General features: G+C 40.5%; 1 protein-coding gene across 2 annotated transcripts in view; it reads left to right on the forward strand.

The window, feature by feature from the left end:
- WDR70 (WD repeat domain 70) overlaps positions 1–16,411 on the forward strand; it is a 308,244-nt gene that overhangs the window by 244,498 nt on the left and 47,335 nt on the right. For both annotated transcript variants that reach the window (XM_079916599.1, XM_079916598.1), the window contains exon 11: positions 13,732–13,831. In XM_079916599.1, the coding sequence (XP_079772725.1) occupies positions 13,732–13,831 (100 nt within the window). The remainder of the gene's footprint in view (positions 1–13,731; positions 13,832–16,411) is intronic.

Raw genomic sequence — 16,411 nt, forward strand, 5'->3', positions numbered from 1 at the left:
AGACAGCTGGGCAGAGAGTGGCTAAATCTGCCCAGCTGCCCGGGAAGCTTGGCAGCCAGGCTGAGGGAAGGAAGCATCGGCTCTCTTTGAAGGTTGGCTGCCAGTGAATCTCAGGCAGCTGGACTTCAAAGGGGGGACCGCTGGGCTTTCCCTCCTGTCTAGGCAGGTCATTCCACGGCCCTGTGCTTCCGGTGTTGGCATAGTGGCTTTCAAGTTCCTCCTCAATTAAAGAGCTGAATTGAAAGCTGCACTTGTGTTCACATTTGTGTTTTTTTACGTGTTATAGACAGTCTAAGATCCTAACTCCTGTTACCCCAAGCTTAAGAGTAAAGATGGAGGAGAAAAGGTAACATCATACAAAGGGCAGCTAAGGAGATCCACAGCAGTTAGTAGGATTTCCTCATTGCTAGTTGTATCTTGTGTTATTTACCAAGTTTTAAATTACTTCAGGGACTCTTGGTGTGATCTTCGTGAGTAAAGGCTAATCAGCGTATGCTTATAGACTGAGTTGAGCTAGTGACCTGGAACCGGGTTTGGTCATGGACAGTGGTTTTATCTGTTTCCAGAAACTGGTGTAGTGCTCACCCACTAGCCCGTACTTCACTCCCTTGCTGCACTTTCCCACCTTTCGCCTTCAAATTGCCCTGGTGGTCGGGGAGAGGACTGGTTTAGTAAAGGAAAGAACAAGGGTGCTGCACAGATGCCAGGTCCACCTTAGTTGCAAATGAGGGCCAGAGTGGAGGGAGCCTGAAGTCAGAAGAGCCATGAGTGAGTATGAGTATAATGGTGGTTAAAAGTGCAGACCCTGGAGCCAGGCTGCTTGGGTTCAAATCCTGGCTCTGCCAGTTACTGACCGCATGATCTACCTTTCTGCCCCACCATGCCCTCCCTGGAAAATGGGGATATAATAGTGCTTACCTCATAAGGCTGTTGGAGGATTCAAGGGGTTAATACATACCGTGCACTTAAGGACAGTATCTAGCCCAGAGTAAATGCCCGGTAAATGTTAGCTAGCATTATCATATCCCAGATCCCATTGATCAGGACTAGAGGAGGTGAAAAAAATGACTGATTTGTGATTTTCTCTGCCCCTGCATGGATAAAAGTCTCCCTTAGATGGAATTTGTAATAGAATTTTTCTTTTCCAGAAATCCGTAGTAGTGTAAAAAAATGTATTATGTAGTCTGAAGGAGAAAAAAGTTACTTTATGTTATCCTTCTCTCTCCTTACACTGCCCTTCCTAGGAGTATAAGGAGATGCAATTCATTTAGAGCCATTACTATAATAATCTACACACATGCAAAAGAAGCCTGGTTTAAAACATGGCTGTAAATGTAAATATAAATGAATAAATAAATAAGAGGTGTTTTAGTAAAGAGTACAGTTTCTGGAGTTAGAATCAGGGTTTGAGTTTTTGCGCTGACAGTTTATTAGTCATATCTCTTTGGGTAAGTTACCTCACTAAGCCTCAGTTTTCTTGGTTGTAAAACGAGATAATAACGACATACACGACACTAGGCTTGTTTTAAGAATGAAATTAGAAAATGTTCTGTTTTACTGCGCTAAGTATCAGCATGTTCAATAAATGTACCTGTTGTTACTATTACTATTGCCACCACCGTTAGCATTACAAGTTAAAAGTATTATGAATCACAAGGAAGCCTTCAGTTTATGCAAATGATTTTACAAATAGAGTGCCTTTCCCTAAGATTTTTGTCCTCTCTAGATCAGAGGTCAGCAAACTACGGGCCAAATCCAGCCTGCCACCTCTTTTTGTAAATAAAGTTTTGTTGGAACACAGCCTAATCCATTTGTTTATTGTCTATGGCTGCTTTCATACTATAACAGCAGAAGTGAAGAGTTGCAACAGAGACTTTATAGTCCTCAAAGCCTAAAATATTTACTCTCTGGACTTTTCCAGAAAAAATTTACTGATCTTTGCTCTAGATATATATTTCTCCAATTAAGGTCCAGCGAATGTTAATTCTATTAGTGTTAGTAAGTACTTTCTGAAAAGAAGAAGGAAAAAAAAAAACTAGTTCCACAGTCAAATAAGCTTTGGAAATGTTAGAGAAGTTGATTTATTCTAGGACTACTGCTTAAAAGACTCTGGCTTTTAATATACTAATGTGCATTGTGAATCTTCAAGACAAGGCCATGGTATACAAATAAACTCTAGTTTCCCAGGCTTGCTTGGCTATAGAACGACCTGCACCCCTCCACCCCACCCCTGGATCTGATGATGTTACACAAAGCATCCTCTGGGAAATCCTGCTTTGGGGCTGTCTCTTTAGAAGCACTTTCTTCTTAAATCATTCCTCTTGGTGATTTCGGTGATATCCTCATTTAGAGACCTACAAAATATCATATGAGATTCTGTATTGCCTCATTTTTTTCCCCCAGTAAAATTATACTTTGCCTAAAATCACAATAGTAAAATATACCAGATATTTAAATGCTCTAATAAGATAATAATATTAATCCCCGTCTTTAAATGATTCTGTACGATGTCTCAAAGGTTAGAAATGGAGTCTCAAAGTCCAAAGTTTCATTTCGTGCCTTCTTGAAATTCTGAAAGCTTGGGTTTTCTGTAGGGCTTTAACGTTTTTTTGCATCCAGATTTCTGAAGCATAAATCTCGAGTGCCTAACTGGGATACCAGCTGATCTCAGCTCGGGTTTATAAGAAGGGAGATTAATGTGAAGGTAACTTGTGCCTTAGCCATAAGGGGTTTGTTTTATAGACTAAAGTAAACACCTTGAATTTCAAGTTGCAAGCACACGGGGAGCCAGAAGATTCCAGAGCAGTGGCATCATATTCTGCCTGTGACTCACACATCTCAGTGGCTGAGCTTTCTCCTGCAGCTGCAGCTTCCAGCTGGTCATCACACAGAGCCCTAGGTAGTCACACACTGCAGTCACCTGGTTTGAGATGACCAAACAAGCATGTAATTGCAACATTGTCGAGTTATGAATGAAGGCTGGGCTATATCTTTGCCAAATACAGTTGAAAAATAAATGCTAAGTCATAGGAGTTTTCTGAAATCATAGTGGTTGCAACAGTGAACCTGGACCAAGAGTGGAGAATCGTGCTGAAGAGTTCATCTCTGGTCATAAATGCTCATTCCCGCCTCCCCCCTCCCTCCCTCCCTCCCTGTCCCCGAGCCCCCCACCCCACCCCACCCCACCTTTCCCGTGAGCTTCCCCATTATGGCAGAGGCCAGTTCTTAGTCATTTGATGCCCTTTAAACCTGGCTTATACTTGATGCAGTAAATGTTTTATGAAAGAATAAGAGGTCTTAAGTGTTTCTTCTCCTTTCCCAACTTGTGAATCATTTCAAGAAAATTCCACATCATCTCTTCATTTATGTATCTGTGTTGTGGGTATAATGAGTCCTCAGTAAATGTGGTTGACATTGTAAATGTGGATCCTAAAAATTTTATTATCACACTTTTATTTTATGGGGGATGATGAATGGACTTTTCAGAAACCTTTGTCAGATGTCATTGTCTTTTGTCTTTAAATTATTTTTAAAAAATGAAGGGAGGGAGGGAGAGAGAAGAAAGGAATGAGGGAAGGAGAAAACATCTTGGCTGGAACATAATTATCTTTTTTAAAAAAGTTAGAAACTTGGAAACTGTCAACTTGCTATGAAATATGTTGTTTCTTGAAACATGCTCAAAAGTTCAGAGTTTCATTTGCTATATTTATTATGTTCATCTTTTAAGCACCATGATTATGTGATACATAACATATTATACTGTACTCTAAGACTCATTGGGGTTCTTAGAGTTCAGATGATGTGCCTGGGAAAGAAATAATCTGAAGCTGACCTACTTGAAAGAAAGGATCAGAAATGTGGGGAAAGAGCTCTCATTTCGTAACATAAAGAAAAGCAGTTTAAACACACAACCCTCCCTTCTGTGTCCTTCAAGAATGAGCTGTTTCCAAGCATTCACTTCTCTAATACTGTCTTCTGGAATCATTGTCTGAGTGTCAAAGAGTATATAAAAGAAATGGCTGCAACTAGTTGAAAACAGACTACAGCTACCTAGAGACAGTGGTTATCTGAAGCAAACCCAGCGAGGATTAAGAAACATTGCTAGAGAGAACTTTTGGTCTCACAGGCAGATGCAAAAAGGCAAGAGAGGAGCGTAATTATATAAAGTACAAGACCTGATAAAGTTGAATTAATTTTAATTATAGGGTTGCAGGACAGGTTTATGGTGGATATTATTTGGTAGAATGCTAAGGTAGGGGAGCGAGAATTAACCTTCTTAAAACGTTATCAATGCTTCTGTGGTATCGTCTGACTTACAATAATGACAAACTCTTATATAATGTTTACTATCTGCCAAGCACTGTTCACATCCTTCATGTGTTGCATTAGTTAACTTTTGCTGCATAACAAACTACCTTAGAACTTAGTAGCTTAAAACAACAAACATTAATTATTTCTCAAGATTCTCTGGGTCAGTGGGGCAGTATTTCTGGTCTGAACTGGCTTGGCTGATTTCTTCTGGGTTCTCTATTGCATCTGCAGTTAACTAACAGCTCAGTCAAGGCCGGATGGTCTAGAATGGCCTCACCCACATGTCAGGCTGTTGGCCAGATGTCAGCTGGTGCTATGGGGATGACTGGACACATGTTTCTGGTCATCCGGAGAGCATCTTGTGCTTTTTCACAAGGTGGCTAGGTTCCAAAAGCAGCAAGAGAGCAAGTCCCAACGTATATGCCTTTCCAGGTCTCTGCTTGTGTCTTATTTGCTCATGTCCTCTGTTAGAGTTCTCTGAGAAGCAGATGCTAAGATGTGTAGAAGATTTATTGCTAAAACTCCTGAAAGGGAAACGTGTGTGGGGAGCCAGAGGAGGCTAGAGAGTATCAGATGGTGATGCAGGTCTGACTCCTATGAAGGAAAGAGGGAAGGAATGAAGGAGGGTTGGCTAGGAAGAATCTCAGACTTCAGCACAGTTCTAAGAAAACTTTGGCCAGGCCAGTGGGAACTCCTTGAGCCTAAGTCAACCCAAGGCTTTATTTATCTGCTCTAGCTATGCTGCTGTCTCAGTTAGCAGAGCAGCTATAATCAGGACTACTACTTGATTAAGTCTGTAGTCAACAATCCCTTTGTGGAAGGACTAGGAGAAGAATTCTTGCCCCACTGAGTAGCACTGTCCTTCCTCTTAGGAACCTGGCTACCTCTATAGTCAATCAGTTCCTGATCTGAAAATAGAGTCAGGTATGGGAACAGAGCCAGGGATCATGACTTTTTATTGGGGTCACCACCCTCAGCTTCCTGCTCCTCCATTTATCTTTTTGGTTGTAGATACTAAGCAGTACCTTTGCTGTCTGCCCATCTCTTCTGCCCCTAGGAATGCCATGTTCTGTTAACCATCTCCACATTTTTCTGCACATCAAGCCCCCTTGGCTGCCTCTCTGATCTTGTCAGTCATTATGTTGCAGCCTCTTGGCTTCTAGCAATAAAGCACTGCAACTTAGCTTTTATTACTTTGGGCCTCATTATCCCCATGGATATTAATGGCCCAGCTCAGTGAGGTTAGCCCTGGGCTGCAGAGGAGACCTTGGTGAATGGTACTTCTTGGTGATGCTGGCTCCCTCTCACCTGTATATTCCTGGTGGCCTTGGTGAATGGTACTTCTTCTGGGCTCTCCCATGAAAAATAATATTCTGTATTTTCTGACTTGACACAATATATCCATCCCAGGATGCCCACTTCCCCCAGCCTTCTTATTCTCTTCTCTGTTGTCTGCCAGGACAATTGGGGTGTTTTTATTTTACTCAACATTGGCCATCACTTTTCCAGGCCTCTATAGCATCCTTGCAGCAGGTTTGCCCCATCCCCTGGGGACCTTGTACAAAAATGTGCCCCAAATCAATGAATCCTGCTGATGAAAGCCCCCTTGATTAAGGATCCTCAAAATCCAAACTCAAGGTACTTCATGGCTCCTGCCAGCAGCTGCGTCTCTTTTGGTGTGTAATCTCTTTACAGCCACTTCTCCTGCTGAATAATCCTGGGATTCGGCACTAGGTATTGACGTAGAAGCCAGAAGAGGAGGTAGGGGCATGTCCTAAGAGAAGTTACTGCTGCCTTGTGGGGGAGGAGCCGTTGTAGCATCTTCCAACCCAAAGGAATTGCTAGCTCTTACTAGGCAAGGGTGGGCCACCACCGTAGGCTGTGAGGGTTCAGGGCCATCTGCAGATCTAGCATCTTATAGACATCCATCCAGATATCCTGTCCTTGTGTTTCAGAGTCTCAGGTTTTCCCAGCTAGAGCCCTGCCTTAGAATAATAGACATGCCTTGGCTGAGCATTTGGGTATCTCTGGAGCTCCATAAATCAAACTACCAGATCGCTTTTGCTGGTTGCTCAGCTGTGTCTGGTCTTCCACTGCAGGAGATGAGGGCTTCTTTGAAAGCTACTAAAGGGCCCTCTGGCTCTTCCATTTAGTCTTTAACTGTTAATGGTGCTCAGTTTCTCATTGTCCCTCTGCAGGGATAATGACTTAGCGCTAACCAGCCAACACTATTGTCTTTGTAGTTATCTTCCTCCCATATATTTTTTTTTTCTTTTTTTTTTTTTGCGGTACGCGGGCCTCTCACTGTTGTGGCCTCTCCCGTTGCGGAGCACAGGCTCCGGACGCACAGGCTCAGCGGCCATGGCTCACGGGCCCAGCCGCTCCGCGGCATGTGGGATCCTCCCGGACCAGGGCATGAACCTGCGTCCCCTGCATCGGCAGGCGGACTCTCAACCACTGCGCCACCAGGGAAGCCCTTCCTCCCATATATTTTTAAATGCCTAAAGTGTTTTTCCCGCAAGGACAGTCCCCTGTACTAGGAAGTTTTCCCAGCTCACCTCCAGTGAAATCTGTAGCAATTGGACCGCAACCAAGTGCTCAAGTGTATCTGTGCTCCACAGTCCACTCAGGACAGTGTCTTCTTTACCCATGAAGGAGGCAGTCCTAGATTTTGATCTTAACACCTGTGCTGTTGGATCACACCAGGTGCCACTTGTGATAGTCTGGTTCCTCTGAGAAACAGACACCAAGATAGGGTTAAACATATAAGAGAATTCTTGGGGAAAGGCCTGTCAAGGGAATGGGGGTGAGGGAGCCTGAGAAGGCTGGAGAAGAGAGCATGATGTAGGCCATACCCCTAAGAAAGAGAAAGGAAAGAAAGGAGTGTTACATGTCCATCAGCTGATAAACGGGTAATAAAATGTGGTACATCCATACAATGGAGCATTACTTGACAGTAAAAAGAAATGAAGTATTGAAGCATACTACAACATAATTGAACCTCAGAAACATTATGCCAAGTGAAAGGAGCCAATTACAAAAGATAGCATATTGTATGGTTTCATTTATTTGAAATCTTCACATAGGCAAATATAGAGAGACAGAAACTAGGTTAGTAGTTGCTTAGGGCTGACAGATTAGGGAAAAGAGGGAGTGATTGCTAATGTGTATGGGGTTTCTTTTGGGGGTGATCCTAATGTTCTAAAATTGACTGAGGTAATGATTGCTCAGTTCTCTGAAAATACTGAAAAACATAGAACTGCATACGTAAAGTGGACAGATTCCGTGGTGTGTGAATTATATCTCAATAAAACCGTCATATTAAAAGAAAAGAAAAAGAGGATTGTACAGAAAGAGTCTCAGACTGTAGCACAATGCCCAGAATGTTTCAGCCAGGCTAATTAGGAGTCCTTTCTCCCCCGTGCTCAGTCGTTGGTGAAGAGGAGCCCGTGGAAAGCCTGGCTTGTCACACAGGTAGTGAGAGTGCTAGTCATTATGCTTTACACAGTGGGAAGTCTGAGAGACACATTTTCTTGGCTACATGTCCTATAATCCCAAACAAGTCACCTGTCCATACCCAGACCCAAGGTGTAAAGAAATACATGCCACATATTGATGAAAAGAAAAGCAAAGTTGTATTGCAAAGGAGTGTGACACACTTGCATTACCTCATTAAATTCTCCTAGCAGTTTATGGAGTGGGTACTATTATTAATCTCGTTTAATAGATGGCATAGGGAAATTAGCCCAAGATGATAAGTGGTGAAGCCTGGATTTGAACTCACCAGTCTGATTCCACCCTTTGTGCTTTTTATCATTATGCCATATTTTCATACAGTATATTAATTTGATTATCACAGAATCTTTTACAGAGGTTTTATTGTCTAATTTCCTTTTATTAAAATGAAGCCTTCATGGGCATAGGAAATTGCAAAGTACCTTTCTATGACAGTTCCTATATTTTTGTGTACATTATTCTCATAATCCTTACTACAGATCTCCAAAATCAGAGGAACAGGAGGAAATTATATTCAGTCTGGACCTATATCTATTCTGTTTTTTAATCTTGGCATTTAAAAAAATCCTGGAATATTTTTAATCCTGGTATGGTAAGTAAACCTAACATGTGATTGAAAATATAGAATTGATTGGAATTGCTTGATTATAACGAAGCTTGAAAATAGATTCTTAATGAAAAAGAAAATTTATATCTATTTAGGGGGACCTAAGAGTAGATTTGAGAGGACAGTTAAATGTTAGTACACCTAGTTTGTTAGCCTAGCATTTGCTTCATCTTGCTCTCGGAGTTTGTGTTTCGGAAGCATAGTTGCATTTCAGCAACGTTCTGAGAGGAGGTGCCCACTATAGACTGAATAAATAAATGTGTGGCATTGACACAAGGCAGGGCGATAGTAGGTCAAATGCAGCTCAGTTTCATTGGGAGTTGGGGAAAAAGAGTAAGAGTGGGAAGATGTGTAGGGCATGTTACTTGAAAGATTAATAAACTGTGAAACAGAAAGATTAAGCATCCTGGCCAGGGTCAAACTAAATGTAATAAGCTGAAATTTTAGGTCAAGTTGGCTCGGCTCTAAAACCAGTATTCTTTCCACTAAATTTTCTCCTATTTTCAGCCCAGAAATTTATTTAAATTCTCGCTTTTTAAAAATAGTTTATTCCACTGTTTTATTGATTACAAAACATGTTTTGATCCTTTTGAGGGCTGTCTTTCCTCTTGCATTAATAGATACACACTAGAGCAATGGAAAGATATTGGGATCTAGCTAGCTGCTGGATGTAAACTCACTGACCTCTGTTACCACCATAGAATATTTAGATTATTTAGAATTACAGAAAGTGGTATATTTAAGACTTTGGGCTAGGCATCATATTTTTCTTTGAGAATTTGGCATAATTCCTTAGAGAGGAAAAACTAGAATTAGCATAGCCACAGAAGGCAGGACCAGGACTCATAAGTAGATGTTAGAAGGAGGGAGGCTTGGACCCAGTTTAAGAAAGGTGTTGCCAATTAGAGCCACCCAGACAAACGTACTGTTGTTGCTTGTGATGTAATGAGTTCTGTACTGCTGGAGGCTCTGTGACCATCTGCTGAGAAGGGACAGTTTGTACTGTATGAGCTCAGAGAGGGCCTTTAAAACTCTAGGTTTTTGTGCTTGCATTCCCCATCACTCTGAATATTTGACACTTGATGTTCTCCAAATCTAACATAAGGCACTCCTAAGAATAGGAAGCCTATATAAAGGAGTTAATAATCTCAACTTCCCTAAAGAATAATGTTCTTTGCCTAGGATGATTATAAAAGGAATTAAAGGAGAAGTTGCAGTTTTAGATCTCCCATATTATGCCAGAAGTGTTTTTCAGTCGGGTTGACTTTGTTTTCAAAATGTGAGGGTATTTTTCATCACAGACTGTCCAAATATTGATGTTTTATGCAAATTTAAGATCTCCTCTGGCTATCCATTTTATTTCATTGGAATAAACTTTTGTTACTGGTTAAAGTGAAGTTAATAATTGAAGAGCACACTTGACATAAAATCTCAGTCGAAGTGGAACTACCTGCTTGCTCTTGGGCTCGTGCAGAAGTGTACGTGATATGATTGCTTTGGATTCTGCAGCTTTTAAGGTTCTTTATCCCACCTGACTGGTACATGATATGTACATATCTATATATATGTGTGTGTATTTATATTTTAGAATATTGGTATTCATGATCTATTTTGCTCTATTAATAATAAAAAGTACATTTGATCAGTTAGTCGATCAGTTAGTCATCTAGTTCAAATCCATTTACTTTACAGAAGATAAAATTGTGATCTGGAGAGGCTAAGTAATTTGTCCTGAGTCATACTGCTAGTTTTTGACTGAACTAAGTCCAGATTTCATATCTCCTAGTCCTGGACCAGTGCTCTTTTTGCTATACCACATTACCTTACTGGTAATTCATGAAGTGATGGGTCTTCCTTCTGTTAAGATGTATATATGTATTTATTAGCATTAAAAATAAATAAAACATTTAAAACAAATAAATTAATTTCACTGAGAGGCCAAATGTAAGTATAGGACTTTCTGGTAAACTTTTACCACTGTAGTATCTTTCAAAAGCTTTATTTAGAGTTTAGGAGTTGATAAGTTGTTGAAATATAACTAAGTGGCATATTTTCCTTATTGAGATTAGTAGCGGAGTTCTGCTTTTCTGAGGAAAAAAAAAATATGTTCAATCTATTCTCCATGTGTCCAAGAATGATCTTTTAAAGATAAGCAAACCTAGTCACACTACTACTCCTCTGTGTAAAATCCTTTAGCAACTCCTTTTACCTTCAGGATAAAATTTAAGCCCTTAACATGGCCTACAAGCCGTGATCTGGGTCCTGCTTATGTCACCTCTCACCTGTCCTTTTCCTCTTAGACGTGATTAACTTCTTTTAGTTCTTGGAATCAACCAGCTCCTTTCCCTTCAGGCCTTCCAATATGCGTGTGTTGGTTTTCTATCGCTTAGTAACAGATTAGTACCGCAAATTTAGTGGCTTACAAAACCACCAGTTTATCATTTCACAATTTCTGTAGGTAAGAAGCCTGACATAGTATGGTTGGATTCTCTTCTTAGGGTTTTAGGGTTTCACCAGGCTACAGTCAAAGTACACTTGACCCTTGAACACGTGGGGAGGTGTGGGGTTAGGGGCACCAACACACACTCCTCTCGCCACCCTGCGAGCAGTTGAAAATCCACATATAACTTTACAGTCTGCCCTCCATATCCATGGTTCCACATTTGTGGATTCAACCAACCACAGATCATGTAGTACTGTACTATGTATTTATTGAAAAAAAATCTGTGCATAAGTGGACCTATGCAGTTAAAACCCATGTTCAGATCCCTGTTTCTTTGATACATCTTTTAAGTCTATAGTGGCATGTCAAACGCTTCTCATTCTTAAAATCTCTCTTCCTTTTCTGGCACGTCTTTATGGCTTCCTTCTCTGTCCTCAGCCAGGAGAAAGCTCTGCTTTTCTTTTTTTTGGCTGCGTTGGGTCTTCATTGCTGTGCGTGGGCTTTCTCTAGTTGCAGCGAGCAGGGGCTACTCTTCGTTGCGGTGCACCGGCTTCTCCTTGAGGTGGTTTCTCTTGTTGCGGAGCACAGGCTCTAGGCACCTGGGCTTGGTAGTTGCAGCACAGGGGCCCTAGAGCACGCAGGCTTCAGTAGTTGCTGAGCGTGGGCTCAGCATCTGTGGCATGCAGCCTCAGTAGCTGTGGCTCGCGGGCTCTAGAGCACAGGCTCAGTAGTTGTGGTGCCTGGGCTTAGCTGCTCCACGGCATGTGGGATCTTCTCGGACCAGGGCTCGAACCCATGTCCCTGCATTGGCAGGCGGGTTCTTAACCACTGAGCCACCAGGGAAGTCCCGAAAACTCTGCTTTTAAGGACTCATGTGACTCTTCAGTCCCACCTGGGTAATCCAGGACATAATCTCCCTATCGGCTAACTAATAACCTTCATTATACCTGCAAAGTCCCTTTTGCTAAGTAGAGTAACGTATTCATGGGCATAACACCAGCGATCGCAGAGGTCATGGGGTTCAAAATTCTGCTACCACAATGCAGTGAGTACCCTCTGACTGGAATAGCCTTTCTAGACCCTGCATCCTGCTCCTTCGTCTGCTAACTTTTACTTTATCCACTGCGTCTCTGGTTTCTTTTTGCCCCTCTTTTTTTCCCTCTCTTCTCATGCTCTGATTAAGAACCTCTCTTTAGTGCTCTCAAATTACTCTGTACTTCCGCACTGTACCACTTGTCACTTTGTTTGCTTATCTGTGTCCTTTCAGGGGGACCGTCTATCACCTCTGAGAAGAGAAGCCATGTTTATCTCGGCACATGTGTGTTTCCCTGCTAACCCATGTATCTGCCATACAGTTGATTCCTAATATAAAAAAAAAAAGATGAATCAATGAATTATTTATATCCATGAAAAGAGGAAGCATGATTACTGTCTTTAATATAAATTTCTAAGACTGTCACATGGAAGAGAGAAGACAGTTTTATTATTTATTTATTACCATTTAACCTTCTGAAAAATTATTTAAATTTAAATTGTGACAGTGGGACACAAGAATCATTAGAACTAACCTAGGAATGTAGTGAAAAGAAATCTGAGTGTAACAGTTCCGCAGAAGGCCAAGGAAGCTCTGGTCCTTATTAAAACAGAAGGTCCGAGTTAAGTGATGTATTTGAGAAGACAATTTTAACTCAGTATATACAGGTTTTTTTTTTTTTGAAGGCTTGCTTTTGTGAGGTAGTGTGTCCTCATTACTGGAAACTTTTTGGTGAAAGCTCAGTGATGGAGTGTTGGGGATATTATGGGGAGGCTAATGTACGTGAGCTCTGTTTTGTGATTCATTCTTTGTTATGGTTGCTGCAAATTGATGGAGATGGGTCATTTGTATTCCTATACCTGTGGCTGCCAGGAGAGACCTACATGCTGTCATCACTAGTAATGTCCCTGGCCATTCACTGTGTAATTATCCAGCCTGGTGGATCTGGGATAATTGACTCCCTAGTACTTTGGCCTGTTCTGGTTACTGAATCATACCTGGGTGGCAAGATGAGTGTAATAGAGTTACTTTTATAAGTCATTAACTGTTTAGAAGTGACATTGCAAGTAAAAAGACTAATAACATACATCCGTAGAGAGGGGGTATAGGGTAGTGTTTAAGGGTAGGCTTTTTGGTTCAAACTCCTAACTCGACCACTTACTAGCTCTGTGATTTTGGACAAGGTACTTAAGTCTCTGTGCTTAGTTTCCTAATCTGTAAAATGAAGATAATCTTCTAGAGTGAACGTGAGCACCACAGGCAAGTTAGTAAAAGAATATAGTGCCTAGGGTATGGTAAGCATTGTGTAACGGCTAGCTGTCGTCATCATCATCAACAACAACATTATCCTACAGGCACACTAAAGATAGTTCAAGACTTACAACCATGTGCACAGTGTCTGGCATATACTAGGAATACAGTGATATTTTTGAGTTAATAATATGTTCATTTGTCATTTTTATTTATATTTATTCTTTCAGATAACTGTAGGAAATGGTCCCCAAAACTTTATAAGTATAATGAGAAGAACTAAATGTGGTGCTAATCTTGTGTTGCTCAGAGCTTGCTAAGGCAGTCTGAAAAATATCTCCTACTAGAACTTAACCTTGTCTCTTCTTTTCACTTATTAAAGCAAATGGATGTTTTAAAAAGCCCTTTGAAATTTTTTCCAAAATAAAAAAACTATCATCAGGTGAAATTAATATTTTTCATGTAGCTATATATCATATTTTGGATGATAAAGTAAAATATTCTTGCCACAAAAATGTTCTCATCTGAATTCAGATGAGATGTTAACACTTTGCTTGTCTTTGCAAACAGGTTCATCCTAAATTCCACTATAAACAAGCTCATGACCCGGGCACAGATACTTCTTGCGTGACTTTTTCCTATGATGGTAATGTCCTTGCCTCTCGTGGAGGTAGGTTAGAAGCTTTCTTTTCAAAATGTTTCTATATATAAAATGATCGTATGTAACTCTAACAAATGTCACACTAATATCCTAGTGCTTAGTAAAGCTAGCTGTGCTTTTGTTAATGTACCTTTGCCAGTCTAGTTATTTTCATTAAAATGCATTTCCAACTTGGCAACATTATTTTATTAAAATTATCAAGTAAAATTTAGAAAATATGTACTTTTTTGCCTAAGTTTTCATTTTAGCTCCAAATTCCATCAGCATTTGGAGCCTGCAAGGATGACCATTGCCTCTACCTTATGGACTTTTGTAGATATTCTATATTCTTTCTATATCATTTTATAGTTCTGGGTCTGGTATTTCAAACTCTTCTATTTGCTGACCATTGATTTTTTTTCAGTTCAAACACTAATTCAGTTCAGTTAAAAAAATTTGTATACCTGGATGTTATTTTTTTTAAGAGCTATGTAATTCTGTGTGGTCGTATTGTAAGTTTACCTATCCACACTCATATGATTGAATACAGATTGTTTCTAACTTTTTGCTAAATCTTTCTCACGTGAATAAGTAGTATGCTGATAGAAGGAAATAATAAAATAGTGAGGGCAGCTTATGAACAAAGCATTAGGGGGAAGCATGGGGCGTGACTGAGGATCTTCCAATAGGCCCATTTGTGGGGAGAGAAAAGAATCAAGATAAGTAGGTTGGAGCCGTGTTACAGATAGCCTTAAATATCACATAAAGGATTTAGTCTTTATTCCACAGGCCAAATTAATCTAGCAACACTGAGTTTAGTCATTCATTCACTCACTTTACTGTATATTGAGCAACTGATCTGAGCTAAGGCTAAGCATTATGCTAGGTGCTTGGCATAAACTGTGGACATCATAGCAGGGTTCCTTTCCTGAAAGAATTTACAGCCTGATGTAGAGGGTATGGAAGTGAGGGGAACATAGAGTTGGCACAGCTCTCCCCTCAGTTTAACTGGTCCATGCCCGTTTACCCTTGGGAGCTCTATCCAGATTCTCCTTCTTCCAAGGAAGCCTTCTATTGATATATTATACCCAAACTACCCTCACATAATTTTAAAAATCAAATCACATGCACATGTATTTTCTATTTACGGTATACATGGCAAAGATGGATATGTATAAAATATATGTTTTGGTTCATCAATTCTAACCTGTTCTTTGAGTCCTAAGATGACTCTTAATTAAGGCTATGTACTATACTCTGTACTTACATCAGTGATTCTTACCCCAAGAATGTATCTGAATCCCCTGGGAAGATTTTCAAAATCACAAATCCTCCACTAGTAAATTCTCACATTCACTCTCACACCTCTAGAGTGGTATACCCCAATCTCCAAGGTAGAGTGGGGAAAGAAGAGGGGAATAACAGAGGAGTGTACTTTGAAAATTCTTCCTGGAGGATTCTGAAATAGCCCAGCCCCACCCAGTTGGTTATTACTGCCTTAGAAGTATAGGATTAACTCCATTTCAGTCAAAGCCATTTTAGTGATAATTTTTACCTTCCCCTTCCATCCTATACTAGCTGTTGGGTAACATGTCGTCTACAGAACATGTATACTGTATTCCACCATTCTCCTTCCTGGGTGTATAGAGTATACCAGATGGAAGTCTCTCTGTTCAGCAGAGTCCCCAGAGTGTTGTAAGGTGCTCCTGCTAGCTCCAGAACCTGCCAGGTTAACTCAACTATTTAATACAGATTAATGTTTTCTTATTGTTTGAGGATTGTGGGGATGTGTAACCTTCTTTTAAAGACTAAAAGCAAAAAGGTTAGTCTTAACATGTTAAGTTCTTCCAGTATAAGCAGGTCTCCAATCCAGCCAGTTGTGGATTAGAGCACCTGCCAAAAGTTGGGTTTCACAGTCAGGGTTGCTGGGGAGAGAATGGGGATTTTTATTGAATTCTCCACTCACCCCACTTGCATCTGGTACTGATTCCTTATTGGACCCAGGGGGTTGAGGCAGGTCTCAGCTGCGGACACTGGGGAAAAAGGACAGCAAAGATATTACTTATATGAGTTTTGGCTTTCATTGTGAACAGGAATTAGTTAGTAGCCCTATAGAAATACTTCAAAAGTGATTCTTTAAAGAATATTAATTATGCTTTAAATGGTTTGGAAAAGCTATACTCCCCAGCAGGTGAAGAATGATATCCACAGACAGAGTTACACTGGAGGGAAAGGAATCACATTGGCTCACTCTCATTAATGTTAATGGATAGTTTCACCCACACACTGGTGGGAAAAAGAATCTGTTGTGAACTGAACTATTTTCAGTCCTGGTGGTTGCTAAATTAATATCTTCTTAAGAAGTCAAGTTATGCTCAGATATACCACAGGGAAACTACCATCTGCTCTAAAGTCACTTTTTAGAGAAGATTCTCCAGGGTTCCTTCTAGCCTACAGATGCTACATCAATCTGGAAAGTAATTTCTAGGAAGCTAGTTCATTATCATGTATCTTTCTACTGTTCTCACAACTACGGCTCTCAAACTCCCTAGTTAAAAAGTAAAATGTGTTATGTGCATCCCCTTCCCTCCTGCCTCCTTACTTTCTCTC

The sequence above is a fragment of the Stenella coeruleoalba genome (assembly GCF_951394435.1).
Source record: "Stenella coeruleoalba genome assembly, chromosome: 3".
NCBI classification, from domain to species: domain Eukaryota; kingdom Metazoa; phylum Chordata; class Mammalia; order Artiodactyla; family Delphinidae; genus Stenella; species Stenella coeruleoalba.